Source organism: Mauremys reevesii, linkage group 1 (assembly GCF_016161935.1).
Source record: "Mauremys reevesii isolate NIE-2019 linkage group 1, ASM1616193v1, whole genome shotgun sequence".
Classification (NCBI taxonomy): Eukaryota; Metazoa; Chordata; order Testudines; family Geoemydidae; genus Mauremys; species Mauremys reevesii.
The window spans coordinates 235,380,014-235,396,020 of NC_052623.1; the positions used below are offsets into that span (position 1 = coordinate 235,380,014).

Sequence of the window (16,007 nt, forward strand, 5' to 3'; positions counted from 1 at the left end):
TTTCTGATATGAAATTAAAATTTAAAAGGAGAGAAGTCAATGATTAAGAGCAATGAGTTCTCCCCCACAATTAATTCCACTGCATTTGTAGTAGATTTTAAAGTCCAATTCTCTGCTCCAGTCTTCCTCTTGCCCCTGACATGGGGGGGTGACATTGTAATTCTGTTGCATTCCAGCTATTTTTGGCTGCCACAATCCTTCTAGTGGTCATTGCAGCCAAAGAGAAGTTAGAACAGCCCTGAGGCTGCTCTTAATTACACTGGAGCCAGGACAGCTCTGAGAAGACACTTCTGCTCCCATTCCTTCATCCCACTCCCTCCCATTCCCACTTTGAGCACAGCTCAGCCAGGACAGAGACTCTGCCCTAAATCTCAGATGGAGTTGTAAAGTCACCGCCTCACGTCCTTGTTTCTGGGTCACCAGTTTTTCCTGAGAAGTTCCATTGTGGCTCTGTGGATAACCAGTTTCATTGCAGCAGCATTACTGCACGAAAGGAAGCTGACATTTTCCTCTCTTGTTAGGGATGATCAATTTAATAAGTCAAGCTCATCTCCCTTCCTCTCTTGTCCTGTCTCTGTAAATATTCTACCCTAACGAGTTCCTGGTGCAAATCCCCAGACCTGGTCTGTTTTCTGCACCTCTCCCATTTATACTAGTGCATTGCAATAACTACTTCGACATCATTCTGGTACAATATATTAATAGTTATATATTACAGTAACACATGCATGACACATAGTACTGGATGTTGTCGGCTCAGAATTTCACAGCTGCAACAGAGATTGAATTGTGATCCAAAAAGATGGTTCCTGAACTGGATAGAACAATATTGCAAGGATGACTTAAGTACAACATTGTGTAGAGTTACACCACACCAGAACACACTGTGTATTTAGTTAGTTAGACCACTTACCTAGATACCTACATCTGTTTGCATGTATTTATTGACCTGTATAAAAGGCACTCTAAGAAAGCATCTGGAACTGCCTGCGCCAAAAGCAGAGATTCCTATAGCTTGAGTTGAAGGAAAACTCTCCTCAGCTCACAGCAGCTTTGGGCCTCTGACACATGTGAATATGAGTTGAACATCTCTTCATCCATCCAGTAAAGGTCAAAGGGAGACATGTACATACAGCCAGTTAATTAAAAACCCATTCTATTCCATTTTAGGTTCTTGTACTAAGCCCATCACCGTGATATCAGTGTATACCAAGTCCCAATTTCCATTCAAAACCCTCCTGGCCACCAATTTTTAGTTGCGTATAAATTACTCGAATAAATTTGTAAAGTTCAGTTTAAATCAGTTGGCTTTGGGTTTTCTAAGTGACAAGTTCAGACTGACATTTTATAGTTGTATAAATTGCCTTGTTATATAGACTTAATTGAGGAAGGAAAACGAAGTTTGAAGGAAGTTTTTTCCAAGTGATGAACATTAGAACTTTTTTTTAAGCTGCCTGTACATGACACCTCCATTTTTCCTTATCCTCACTTATTTCTGTAAAACATCAGAGAAATTAAATACAAAGCCCCTTAATATTTAATTCAGTGTTAAGACTCTGAAATCAAGCACTCAAAAGCCAGGAGACTTAACAAGCCCAGATTCCTGTGGGACATTTAGTGGGTCATGATGTGTGCCTGTACTGTTTTCTGTTCTCTGCTAAATATGAAGTGTAATGTATTACTGCTTGTTATTAAATGTCTCACAAACTTTACACAAGGCCAACTGTTGTTGCTGTGCACCCTTGAGTAGTTAGGGTGACTTCAATACAATCACTCAATAAGTAAAGCAATTGCAGCAAGGCTGAGAATGTGCCAAATTACTGAAAACTTTTTCACTATCCTGGCTGCTTTGTGTCTGTCTCAGCCTTTTTATTAATGATTGTTATCACATTTAATACACAGTAGATACTTCCTACAAATGCTGTGGCTTAATTATTGATGATGTTTAATGTATTCTCTGCATGGTCTTGCAGTGAAATTTCATTTTGTTTGAACTGTTGCTCTTGGACTTAGTTGGAAATGAAATCTAAGGTCTTGCCGATCAGCTATTTCTCTGGTTAAAGTTTTTAAAGTCTAATCTCCTTGCCTGCTACATTAATTAAGAATGGGAAGAAAGGTCTCACCTCTAAATATTAAATGCACATATAATGAGGTAGGAAAATGAGCTGAAAAACATTTGTGGATTAAAAGACTGACTGGTCCCTTAGGAGGGCCTGAAGATGGTGACCAGAGTTCAAGAAAAATAATTTTTGTTGTTATGGGAGATGGCTCCTTTCTTTGCAATTGACTAAAAACTGCCTCAAAGCTTAATTCAGATATCCCCATAAGTAAGTGTCATGTCTCACTGAATAAGATTATCATAGAATATCAGAGTTGGAAGGGACCTCAGGAGGTCATCTAGTCCAACCCCCTGCTCAAAGCAGGGCCAATCTCCAGATGGATTTTTACCCCAATTCCCTAAATGGCCCCCTCAAGGATTGAACTCACAGCCCTGGGTTTAGCAGGCCAATGCTCAAATCACTGAGCTATCCCTGTCCCCCTCCCAAAATCAGGGTTGAAAGGGACTTCAGGAGGTCACTTAGTCCAACCCCCTGCTCAAAGCAGGGCCAATCCCCAGATGGATTTTTACCCCAATTCCCTAAATGGCCCCCTCAAGGATTGAACTCACAGCCCTGGGTTTAGCAGGCCAATGCTCAAATCACTGAGCTATCCCTGTCCCCCTCCCAAAATCAGGGTTGAAAGGGACTTCAGGAGGTCACTTAGTCCAACCCCCTGCTCAAAGCAGGACCAAGCCCCAGATGGATTTTTACCCCAATTCCCTCAATGGCCCCCTCAAGGATTGAACTCACAAGCCTGAGCTTAGCAGGCCAATGCTCAAACCACTGAGCCATCCCTCCCCTTAAAATTGTTTTGTGCTTCTCTACAGAAATGGTTGTGTATTCCATATCTGCAGTATACTGCTATTAGGCAAATGTGCTACATTGAAAGATAGCTGTGGGATACAAATCTACAAAGAGGTGGTTGTTTCTATTCATTAAAAGTAACTGTAGTATCCACTTCAGGTATTTTTGTTTCTTTGCTATGAACCAGTAACAACACTTGATAGAGCGTCTTACAGTCCAGAGGACCGCAAAGCAGTTAAGAAGCTGGACTGTGGCACATTAACGGGGTGCCACCTTTTGAGGGCCGATGGAAGTGGTAGAGAACCACAATTCACTCACCCACTAGGTTCTCTGGTAGCTCCAAGGAGTGCTGGAGAAGCACAGGTGCCTCACTACCAGCCACCATAGGAGAGGATGCAGCATCTGTTTCCCTCTCTGTGCTCCAAGATCTGGCTAGGCAAGGACTCCAATAGCAACTGGCTCCTGTGGGGCTGCAAAGGGGCTCCTTGCAGTATCTTTGCCCTTTTATTGTATTTAACTATGTAAATAGCTTCACAAAAGTGTAAGTCAGCTTCTGCTGTGACTCCTTCTCCCAGTGAGATCTGAGAGACTGAGTCTCATGCTGCTGCTTTCCTCCAGCCGACTCCTTCTCCAGCACTTCTGTGGCATCAGAACTAGCAGGAACAAGAGACTTCAAAGTCTGGTGTCATTAGCAGTTCTTGTTTCTGCATTTAAGAGGACTTTGCTGCCCTTCATCTCCCACCCTCCTTATCCCCACTCAAGGAAAAATTGATTCCCCATGTAACTTAATTAGACTTCTTGGTTTGATATGAAAACCTTCTAAGCTCTTTGGTCGGTTGGGTATTTTGGGGGAAGGGTTGGTCAGTTTTATATCTTGCCTTCAAGGTATGGGATCATTAATACGAATTGGCTAAGGAAAGATAATTAAATAATTCACTTTCTACAGTGCTTACCACACTCCCCTGCCAACATACGGTAAGGCTATTGCAAGCTGGCAGATTTAAGTAATAAACTCTGGCAAATGGTGGTGTTAGCCGCATTTGAAATTAACTCCCTTCTGTGCTTCTCTAATGTCTTCTAGATTGGTGCATTGGCCCTGTCTTTTCCAATGACACCACCAGAGCAGCCGGTAAAAATAGAGAAAAACTTTAAGGGCCAGATCCTCAGCTGGTGTGAAGTGTTGTCTATCTGTATTGTCATCAGAGCTGTGCCAACTTACACCAGCTAAGCACCTGGCCATAAACATATTGTCTAGCGTGTATGTCACGCAAGAGTTAAACATGTTACCTTAAGCCATACAACTAATCCTTCAGTAGGATCATGTTTGGTCCCACAACACTCAAAGTCATGCTGTCTATTGTATTAAGTAAAATCAAATGTGACAGGATGTCTTCTACAGTTCTTAATTCTCCTGTTTTATTCCCCTTAGGTTGTTTCAAAGATGATCGCATTGTGTTCTGGACTTGGATGTTTTCTACTTATTTCATGGAGAAATTGGCCCCCCGGCAGGATGATATGCTCTTCTATGTCCGCCGAAAGCTATCCTATGTTAGTGGTGATAGCACAGAGGGAAAGAAGGTGAGTGAACAGAACTCAGAGTTATGAACACCAGAGTTACGAACAGACTTGTCAACCACACAGCTCATTTGGAACTGGAAGTGTGCAGTCAGGCAGCAGCAGAGACAAAGGAAGAAGAAAAAAAGCAAATACTGTACAGTACTGCATTAAATGTAAACTACTAAAAATAAATAAAGGGAAAGCAGCATTTTTTTTCTGCATAGTACAGTTTCAAAGGCTGTATTAACTTAATGTTCAGTAGTAAACTTTTGAAAGAACAACCATAACGTTTTGTTCAAAATTGCAAACGTTTCAGAGTTACGAACAACCTCCATTCCCAAGGTGTTTGTAACTCTGATGTTCTACTGTATATTGTAGCCTGGAAAACATTTTTTACCCATTTAGCACAGAATTTGGCCTTTTGCTGTGCCTTACTTGTCTGAAGTACTGCAGGGATATTGTAAATTAAGGCTTGGAAAAAATCAAGCTCTGCCCACAACAAAAGTTAATGTGAAATTGGTCTGCAGTGAAATATCATAGTTAACAACATGGATTTCAATAATGGTATCAGTAGGCTTCAGTGTTAACACCCCAATGAGATGAGTGAATGCAGTTCACATTTCTGGTAGAGCTATTGTGTCTGTCAGTCTGCAGACTCAGGAAAACAGCACTGTGTTGGTCCACATCCAGAAGGTTCATTTTTTGCAACTATAAGGAGCAGAAACATTATATATATTTTTAATGAAAGCTTAACTACTGCAGAAGGGGAGAGAGAGCCAGCCACCAAAGTAGTGCTGGTTTGATGCATCCATACGTACCAGGACAATCCAATATTGCACCCATTAGACACTCGGCAATAACTTACGCACAACCTTAGGAACTCGTATAAAGGGGTGATGAGGTGATATAGAAGCAACTAGTAGACAGAACCTCAGTCATCAAAACCTATTTGTTGAGAGAGAGAATTTTGGCCAGAGGGCATCTTGGGACTTTTTTTTTCTAATTTTTGAAGATCGGGGGAAGAGGGGTTAAGTGTCGCCAATCAATGGAGCTACTAGACAAAAAAGAGACCCTAAGTTCAGCATCTCAAGTGAACAATAGTTACTGATTCAAGTGATGTCTACTAGTCTTCACTGAAGACTTAGAACAGGGTATTTTGGAGCTTTGGAGCTCCTGGAGGAAAGCTATGCTTTAATAAATGACCCTTGCCTGACCCCTTGAAATTCCACAGCTGTATTACTATCCCGCATAACACAAGATTGTGGCTTCATTTAGCCTGGTAAAAATGTGGGTCTATTGACCTCTTATTCTTACCACTGGGAAAGAAGAATCACTTTTAATGCTTGTCCACTTGGACAGTTTCATTCACATATATACACTTAGCTAATTTCTGATTCCTAAAGCTTTGAAATTATTCGTCTTTCCTATCGGGATTAGGAGATCAAATAACCCCTTGCTTATATCAGGCTAAATGAAGCCCCAAGCATAAATGTAGTCATAAATATTTCTGATCTGTGAGGCTTTTTCATAAGTAGAAGTCCTTGTCTCAAATTCAGCCTTAGTGAACTGCCTGCCACAATGGTTGAAGTGGGAAATAAGAACTTGTGTGTGCTGCAGCCTGGCACACTGAGCAAAGGGCACATTGTATGCTTCAGTACTGTGCCTGGGTCAAGCTTTGAGAATTAGGCGGTTTCCTCTTGAGGATATTGCAGTACTTTAGAAGGTCTTGTGGGCTCACATATTTTACGAGTTCTTTTCAAAATTGTCCTGTAGGCTCCTGTTTGAAATGAGGGTTTGCGTTGCTTGGCAGTTTCAACTGCTTCTTATTTGGGGTTATTGAGCCTGTCTTGTGAAGTGAAACATTAATCTGTTACTTTTAAATCTTGATTTATGGTTGGTCTGGTTTTAGTTTGACTTTGCAGCTTTGTCAACTATCTTGTGAAAGACAACTGTCTGCAGTCCCTGATTGCCATCGCTGGGACTGTAAAAGTGCCTCTTATTTATTTGGATATGTAAAGGCGAGGGAGAACTAGACAAAAGATTGGGATTTCAACGTCAATCACATTTTAAACTACCTTTTAAATCTGCCCACTTCCAATTGACTCTTGAAAACAGGCCCATTCCACTCTTTTTTTACCGTGTGTCTGTGTCTGTGTCTGTGTATCTATATCTATATCTACACAATAAGTTCTTGTTAGGGCCCATGTCAGGACAGAATTTATTTCTCTAATCCTGGGGACTTACTCATGGTGTTCAATCTAGGATGTTGATTGCCTAGGGAGGTTGTGGAATCTCTGTCATTGGAGATTTTTAAGAGCAGGTTAGACAAACACCTGTCAGGGATGGTCTAGATCATACTTAGTCCTGCCATGAGTGCAGGGGACTAGACTAGATGACCTCTTGAGGACCCTTCCAGTCCTACAATTCTATGATTCTATGCCAGGAAAGAGAATTAGACTCTTAAGTAACAGCTTTTCTTTTTTATTTATGGCAAGAGTGCATCGTATCAAGTTTCTAAGCCTTTAGTCTTCAGAATCTCTGTAGCTAAAATCACAGGACCCATCTATCATGACCAGAGAAATCAGGGTAACTTAGAACAAACCTTTTTTCATATTTAACAGAGTGTTAGGGGTTTAAGGGGGAACCCTCTGACTCTCAGTTGTTCATACTCCATTATGTCAAGATCAGAAAGAAAAAAAACAAAACCCTCACTTCACACTCCGTCCTACACCAGCCGGTATAATATAGTGAAAATTTAAGTCGTGATCCTCATTTACATTAAAACCCCTTTTTTACTGCAGGAGTGATGTAAAGAGGCCTTAGTATAAATGGAATCATGCCCTTGGTTTAAGAAGTATAATGGCTTACGTTAACGGTACAATCTCTCTACCACTGCTCCCTGCAATAGACATTTTTAAAGAATTACATTTTGATACATTTACAGACAGCTCTGATTTTTCTATATAAGACAGTAGGGAAATTGTGATCTCAGGGTATTAAGGGAAATCGTAGCATGGCTTTCTTGGCAACTCACCAAGGAAGAGACCAAAGTAAAACCTGAAGTGGCAGTATGTCATCAGTGCCAGATTGTATTAACCCATTTGCCTTTGAATTCTTCTTTGCCATGTGGAATGTACACCACATCTCTGGTAGGACTGAGAAGGACTAATACAGGGGTAAGCCAACCTATGGCACGGGTGCCGAAGGCGGCACGCAAGCTGATTTTCAGTGGCACTCACACTGCTCGGGTCCTGGCCACCGGTCCGGGGGGGGCTCTGCATTTTAATTTTATTTTAAATGAAGCTTCTTAAACATTTAAAAAACCTTAACAATAGTTTAGTTATATATTATAGACTTATAGAAAGAGACCTTCTAAAAACGTTAAAATGTATTACTGGCATGCAAAACCTTAAATTAGAGTGACTAACTGAAGACTCAGCACACCACTTCTGAAAGGTTGCCGACCCCTGGACTAATACTTTTATTGTATGTATTGAGCTTGTCAAGGGTACCCAGACCTGGAGGTGGGTGCTCTCTTGGTTGGCGTAAATTTGAATAAATAAATGGTGTTGGAGTCACTGCCAATTAGATGTAATTTAGTTGCCCAAACAGCTAATCTTCCTGAAAGCATAAAAGTTACCAGTGTTGGTGCTCCATCTTCAGAAATAGAGAGAAATGTAGCCCATGGATTATAAACTAATGGGCCTCCAGAATTTGAGTGCTATCTTTGTACTATCTCCCTTTCAAGTACCAAGTATTGGCTGTTGTGGGAGACAGGTTGGTTGAGATTTTTAAAGCCAAAGGGGTTTAGGCACATGAATTTCCAATGAAATTCACAAGAGTTGTGTGTCTAAATCCCTTGTTCACTGTGGAAAATTTCACCCACCATCTGCCAGACTGTATGGTCTGACAGTATGAGCCGAGATGTCATCTAACAGAGATGGCAATTTCTTTGTTTCATATTGTTAATTTAAACTCATTTTTAAATATTTCATCTTACTGACCAATGGTGGTTTGTTTTTTTAGCAATCTATGGGGCTGTAGGGCGAAGAATCTAGTGTAAGTTGTAACTTCTGACAGTTCCAAAGAACTGGCTGAAAATCACAGTCACAGAAACAAGTAGCAAGATTCTGCATTTCCGCCTGCCCAATAACTCACCAACCGTTCTGCATAGTTAGAATGTGGGAAGGGATTACGGTCACTGTGCGTGTGAATCCATTCACAGACAGCTGTGCTGCCTAAATGCTTAATATTTTGCTGAGTCTTCAAGTTGTGTTGTAGTCATAACTGTGAGTAGGAGCTGCCGGCATTCCTGGAAGAGGAGAATATTAAGTTAGACAAAATCACTCTCATTGTAAAACCTGAAAATGAAAAGAGAGAGATTGTTTGCATTGCCAGAGTTTTACTATGACTTTCTTAAAGGAATTTCAAAGCCTTAGAAAACATGGTGATTTTGCTTTCCAGTGTACGTAAGTTACCTGCAAAAACTCCTCCTGCATTTACCTTGATGCTTTATTTTGCTGACATTTTATTGATCCTATAAATTAGTGAAGATAAAAAATTCTGCTACTTGATAGCTTTGAGACAGTCTGTCTCTTATCTGTGACATCAGAATGCATCACAGAAGAGAGCATTAGAATATCTAAAACTCATTTGAGAATCTATATTCCTGCCAGGGCCGGCTCCAGGCACCACCTTATCAAGCAGGTGCTTGGGGTGGCAACTCTGGAGCAGGGCGGCACTTTCAGGTATTCGGCAGCAATTCAGCAGAGGGTCCCTCACTCCCGCTTGGAGCGAAGGACCTCCCGCTGAATTGCCGCAGATCGCGATCACGGCTTTTTTTTTCTTTTTTTTTTTGGCTGCTTGGGGCGGCAAAACCCCTGGAGCTGGCCCTGGTTCCTGCACAGTTAGGAAAGTAACTGAAATAGCTTTATTGTGTAGTGATCAATAAAATACCTTCTCTGTTGGCTATGGCCATCGGGGTTAAAGCACTATCACTAAATTTGATCATTTTTAGTGCTGTTTAAGTTTAAGTTTAGTATTAGGTGTATATGTGCAATGTGTGTGGGTAATGGGTATATAATTAGTTTCTGTGGCCATATATGTTTAAAATCTTTGTAGGATTTTTGAATAATTTAAATAAAGTGAATTTAAGAAAACAAGAGCAACAGCTAAGTGGATTCCTAATATAAACTATATAAAAGTGTAGCAGGATTGAGCTATGTAATTGAAATTAAACCTTACTGGGATCTACTAAATACATATTATTCTTATCTATGTTAGATGTTAAAAGAAAACAGGGCCACAAATTTGCTTGCTTATATTTTAAACCTAGCTTCTGTGGCAGAGATGAATTTTATTATGAAGGAAGTAAATACAAACCCAATTCTCCAATGCGGCACTTGTGAGTCACTGGAGGACTGAAGGACAGGGGAGGGCTGCCTAGGCTGGGCTTTAATAAAAGAAGTGGCTGATAGGAGCTCTCGGACAATCTCATCAGTCCACTTCTCAAGCACCAAAATGCACTGAAGAAAAATCAGTGTACTCAGTCAGTGAGTTACATGATGGGGTGTCAACTACTTAACAATTGCAGGTATGAAAATGTCTCTTTTGAGGCCAGAAACTTGTGTCTTGTATATAATTTATGCAACCAAATCAGAGCTTTTGAATATCATAATTAATGCTCTAATGTTAATGACAGCAAAATGCTCAGGGCAGAAAATCTTAAATCTAGTCCATTTACCAGTCCAGTTTTGTATTCCATGCTTTTTATTCAGTCACCCATTATAAATATTTCCCGATTGGGCAATTATAATTTGAGATACAGTAGTTTATTAACTTATTCCAATCTCATTCCTCCATCTCTCTTTAATGCAGTGATACTCAGACATCAGTGATTCAGGAGCTGAACTAGCAATCAACATTACCCATAGAGAGAGAGAGAGAGAGAGATGACTGACTTAAGTATTCTACAATTGGTTAATATGTTAGTAAAAACATCCTGATTGGTTAATAACTTAGATTGGTTAATAATAAAATCACACAGTGTCTTAATATCATGTGCCACAAAGAGCTGCAGGACACACATTAAAGAACCACTTGCAGCTCCTGAGCCTCAGCCCGAGTCTCACTGCTCTAATGCATCAGTTACTTCTATAGCATAATTTCCTACATTATGTCAATTTTAGGCATTCCATTTGCCATTTCACATATTCACCCCTGTATGAATGAGTCCAGTAAGGCTAAGGAATTGCACTCATAATGGACAATCCATTGCTATAGTCTGTGTGTGCCCTGCTGCTCTGAGTATAAAATATGCTGATCTTTACACTCACTAGGAATTGTTTATTGAACAGTTCTAACAGAGTAAAAATCTAGGATAAATGTTTTTGTCAATGACACACCTATGTGAATTCATTGGTCACCACATAGCCTTTGACCACACTTGGCTAATGCTTAAATTAGCAGATATGTACAAGAATAGGAACAACAATTTAGCAAATTTATAGAGGCTGAAACTCAGACCATTGAGGGACTGAATCAATGAATGAAAGATGTTACTGTTTTCAGAATACTGGCATAAGACAGGAGCTAAGAACAGTTAGTCAGCATCTTAAATGCATTAATTCTTCTTTCTCATGCTGATCACAATCTCTTCAATCCTATGCAGGGAATAATGGTTACATTTCCCAAAGCAGTTAAAACACACTTCTTATTTTGCAACAAGCACAACAGCTTTCTCAGTGCCAAAGCTATGCATCAGAAAGACCATTTCTGTGCCGTCAGTATCTTCTAATCTCTAAGGTGTTTCTTCCCCCCCTCACATGTTGATCAGGCATCACTGGACATTCAGAGCTCTCAGATTTTGGGGCACGTTCCTCTCTAGCTTCTCACTTATCTATTATTTGCATTGCAGTAGTGTTTAGACAGACAAGATAAAATGTGTGAGGGGAAAGAGAGGCAGAAACCAGTGAAGTTCTCTCTCTCTCTCTCTCTCTCTCCCTCTCCCCCCTTACCCATCAGGCTGGGAGGGAAGATATGGAAATATCCCTCTATGTGAGCAACAGTTTGCAATAAGAAAGGGGCTTTCCTGAGCCTAATACTATTTTGACTAATGCAGCAGTCTTAAACAGGGCCTTTTTGAAGTCCTGATGTCCTCCAAGGCTTCGCTTTTGTAAATTATGCCAGCTGAGCTGAGCTATAGAACAGCTTCTTCTCCAAATAACTTCCCAGAGTATGTGGAGGAGTAGAAAGAAGAGTGTATGGAGGGGCTCCACTCACTTGGGAATGGGGCTAGGGAATAGTCCTGGGTCCAAAATCACTAGTCACTCTTGAAAACCTCAGGGTATATCTGCACAGCAATTGAACACCCAGGGCTGGCATGGGTCAGGTGACTTGGGCTCTCTGGGCTTGATCGATAGGGCTACAAAATTGCTGTGTAGACATTTGGACGCGGGCTAGAGCCTGGGCTCTGAGACCTGGTACGGGAGGGGCCCGAGGCCAAATGTCTACACAGCAGTTTTTAGCCCCACAGTACAATCCCTGCAAGCCCAAGTCAGCTGGGCCGGGCCAGCCATGGGTGTTCAATTGCTGTGGAGACATACCCTGAGATTTTCAAGAGTGTTCAGTGATTTTGAATCAGGACTTTTCTCTAGCCCCATTCCAAGTGAGCCACGGGTCTTTCATTGCAGAGTAGATGCACCTTCAGTCTCTAGTGTTTCAGTGGTGTGTCCGACTCCTGACTAATGAAGTATAGATTAAGAAAATAAATCTCTAGCTAGATTTTTGGGGGTATTTTTTTTTCTAATATAGGTTGCATCTCCCCCACCTCAGGAGCTTAGTTTGTTAGGTTCTACATAATGTAAGAGTCTTTCTGAGAAAATAAACTAGCTGCCAATCCATAGAGTGAAATCATGGCCCCATTGATGGTAATGGCAAAACTCCCACTGAAGTCAGTGGGGCCAGGATTTCACCCATAGACTCGCTTAAGAATGATTTGGGAGAAGGGTGCATTCCTGCTCCACACAAAGTGCAGGCGTTTGCTTTGTCAGTCTTTGAATAGAAGTTCAAGGACAAAGCAGGATTTAATCTTATGCGCTGATCACTACCTTTTTTTCTTCCCAGGTGTCATTTTTGCCAAAGGTGTCTTTATGGTCGATTATACAGTACTACCACAGAATATGCATCTTCTTTGGACTGCTGTGTGCCCTTGTCATTAGGATAAATTACTATTAGGTCTTCATTTTCTTGTATCTAACATAGTGTCTGCTGTGGCCTTTACTGCCATCAGAAGAGTAAATCGGATACTATTATTTCATGTAGCTAATTTTTGTTCTCGTGTGTGTGTGCACACAAAAAATTCTGCATCTTTTCTTTAGTGGCCTACGGATTTGGTTGGCTCTCTGTCTATTTGAGAAGACTCCTGCCTTGTTTCTGTGGCACTGGAATGGCAGATTATACCTGTAAAAAAGAGAATTTATAAGCTAATGATGTTCCACAGGCAGTTAACAGCAGCACCATGCCCTCTGGTTAAACCAGCCATTGAGAGTTTGTTCCAGTAATGCAGTGCTTGTAACTGGGAATCTCCTTCAGAGTTTGTGGAAGTGCAGTTTCTTTAGAATGAGACAGAACTGGAATTCTTCCTTTTTTCTTCTATATATAATTTCAATTAAACTAAGTAGAAGTAAATATTTAACTTCTAGCTATCCTACTAGCTTTACTCAGTTTTCTCATCTCTAGACTCTTATTGTTGCTCCAAACATGACAGTCTGATCCCTATAATTACAGACCTTCAGATCCTGAAAATAAGTGTGTGTATTTTAAGTCTTAGTTGTCTGTAACTTGGATCCACCAAAACCAGAAATAATTTCCTGAATTCATTTGTTTTGTGTTTTAGCTTCATATTAAAAATAGCTTTGAAAGCAATTGACTTTGGAAAGAAAGGAAACCAAGGTGGAAGATGCCATATAGTCTTACAATTCTGCATGTTTGCTGGTGAGTGTCAGAAAGAAAGTAGCAAACAGTAGTTTTGGACTCTGGGAAGTAGAAAGCATCTTAGCGTATGTCTACACTATGAAATTTGGTCGATTTTATAGAAGTCAATCTTTAGAAAGCAATTTTATACAGTCGATTGTGTATGTCCCCACTAAGTGCATCAAGTCAGCAGAGCGCGTCCTCAATACCATGGCTAGCATCAACTCATGGAGCAGTGCACTGTGGGTAACTATCCCAGAGTCCCTGCAGTCTCCGCTGCCCATTGGAATTCTGGGTTAAGCTCCCTATGTCTGATGGGGCAAAAACATTGTTGCGGGTGGTTTTGGGTACATGTCATCAGTCTCCCCTCCCTCCCTCCATGAAAGCCACAGCAGGCAATCATTTTGCACCGTTTTTACTGGGTTACCCATGCAGACGCCATAGCATGGCAAGCATGAAGCCTGCTCAGCTCACCGCTGCTGTTGTGAGCATAGTAAACACCTCCCGCGTTATCCTGCACTATGTGCAGAACCTGGCTAGGGGCCGCCAGCATGAGGACGATTGTGAGGAGGACATGGACACACATGTTCCTGAAAGCATGGGATGGGGCAATTGGGACATCATGGCAGCAGTGGGGCAGGTTGATACAGTGGAACGCCGATTCTGGGCCCAGCAAACGAGCACAGACTGGTGGGACCGCATAGTGTTGTGGGTATGGGATGATTCCCAGTGGCTGCGAAACTTTCACATGCATAAGGCCACTTTCCTGGAACTCTGAGTTGATTTCCCCCGCCCAGAAGCGCAGGAATACCAAGATGAGAGCTGCCCTGACAGTTGAGAAGCGAGTAGCGATAGCCCTGCGGAAACTTGCAAAGCCTGACTGCTACCGGTCAGTCGGGAATCAATTTGGAGTGGACAAATCTACTGTGGGGGCTGTTGTGATCCAAGTAGCCAAGGCAATCACTAATCTTCTGCTAGCAAGGGTAGTGACTCTGGGAAATGTGCAGGTCATAGTGGATGGCTTTGCTGAATGGGGTTCCCTAACTGTGGTGAGGCAATAGACGGTATGCATATCCCTATCTTGGCACCAGACTACCTTGCAAACCAGTACGTAAACCACAAGGGGTACTTCTCAATGGCGCTGCAAGCACTGGTGGATCACAAGGGATGTTTCACTGACATCAACATGAGATGCCCGGGAAAGGTGCATGTTGCTCGCATCTTTAGGACTGTTTGAACAGCTGCAAGAAGGGACTTACTTCCCAGACCAAAAAATTACTGTTGGGGATGTTGAAATGCCAATAATTATCCTGGGAGACCCAGTTTACCCCTTGCTCCTATGGGTCTTGAAGCCATACACAGGCAGCCTGGACAGTAGTAAGGAGCAGTTCAGCTATAGGCTGAGCAAATGCAGAATGGTGGTAGAATGTGCCTTTGGATGTTTAAAAGCTTGCTGGCACTGTTTGCTGACTAGGTTAGACCTCAGTGCAACCAATATTTCATTGTTATTGCTGCTTGCTGTGTGCTCCATAATATCTGTGAGAGTAAGGGGGAGATGTTTATGGTGGGGTGGGAGGTTGAGGCAAATCGCCTAGTGGCCGATTTTGAGCAGCCAGACACCAGGGCAATTAGAAGAGTACAGCTAAGCACGCTGTACATTAGAGAGGCTTCGAAAACCAGTTTCATGACTGGCCAGGCTATAGTGTGACAATTGTGTATATTTCTCCTTGATGCGAACCTGCTGCCTCTGTTGATTTTTAATTCAAGCCAAAATAAGCCAACCACCCTCCCCACTTTGATCACATCTGGCAAACGAAATAAATCACTATTGTTTTGAAACCATGCATTCCGTCTTTATTAATTTAAAAAAAGTGAGATAACTGACAAGGTAGCCTGGGTGGGGTGGGGGAGGAGGGAAGGACAAGGCCACATTGCTTATTGTAGCCACACTACAAATCAAAACAGCCTTCCGTTGCTTGGGCCATACTCTGGAGTGGAGTGGCTGGGTGCCCAGAGCCGCCGCCTCCCCCCCCACACACGTTCTTGAGCGTCTGGGTGAGGAGGATATGGAACTTGGGGAGGAGTGTAGGTAGTTATGCAGTGGCGGTCTGTGCTCTCGTTGCCTTTCCTGCAGCTCCACCAGATGCCTGAGTATGTCCATTTGCTCCCCCATTAGCCTCAGCATCACCTCCTGCCTCTTCTCATTGTGGTCACTGAATGCTTTCCTGGCCTCTATCACTGTATGCCTCCATGCATTCAGCTGTGCCCTATCAGTGCGGGAGGACTGCATGAGCTCAGAAAACATGTCATCGTGAGTGTGGTTTTTTTCGCCTTCTAATCTGCGATAACCTCTGGGACGGAGATGATAGGCGGAGCGTAGAAACGTTTGCACCTGCGGGGGGATAAAAAGGGAGAGTAGAATTTAAGATACATTTCTGAGAACAAAAGGGGGAGACTTTCACAGTGAATCAGGCAATTCACAGCAGACAGCACATGTGCTTTAGGTACAAGGTTGCATTTTGCCTTTTATATTGAGTGCCTGCCAGTATGGTGACACATCATACACGGATGAGC

At 42.0% G+C, this 16,007-nt stretch overlaps 1 protein-coding gene and 2 long non-coding RNA genes across 6 annotated transcripts in view; 2 read left to right on the forward strand and 1 right to left on the reverse strand.

The window, feature by feature from the left end:
• KIAA0930 (KIAA0930 ortholog) overlaps positions 1-16,007 on the forward strand; it is a 142,331-nt gene that overhangs the window by 83,871 nt on the left and 42,453 nt on the right. For all 3 annotated transcript variants that reach the window (XM_039499226.1, XM_039499216.1, XM_039499234.1), the window contains exon 2: positions 4,333-4,481. In XM_039499226.1, the coding sequence (XP_039355160.1) occupies positions 4,333-4,481 (149 nt within the window). The remainder of the gene's footprint in view (positions 1-4,332; positions 4,482-16,007) is intronic.
• On the reverse strand, positions 4,311-9,044 carry LOC120381139. Of its 2 annotated transcripts, none has more exons than XR_005587950.1 (3): positions 8,939-9,044; positions 8,619-8,772; positions 4,311-4,447 (listed from the first exon to the last, which is right to left on the reverse strand). It is a non-coding gene; the product is annotated as an uncharacterized LOC120381139 (long non-coding RNA). The 2 variants fall into 2 exon arrangements; XR_005587952.1 differs by having other exon boundaries at positions 8,964-9,038.
• LOC120381136 lies at positions 9,149-10,411 on the forward strand. The gene is made up of 3 exons (XR_005587947.1): positions 9,149-9,208; positions 9,796-10,053; positions 10,338-10,411. It is a non-coding gene; the product is annotated as an uncharacterized LOC120381136 (long non-coding RNA).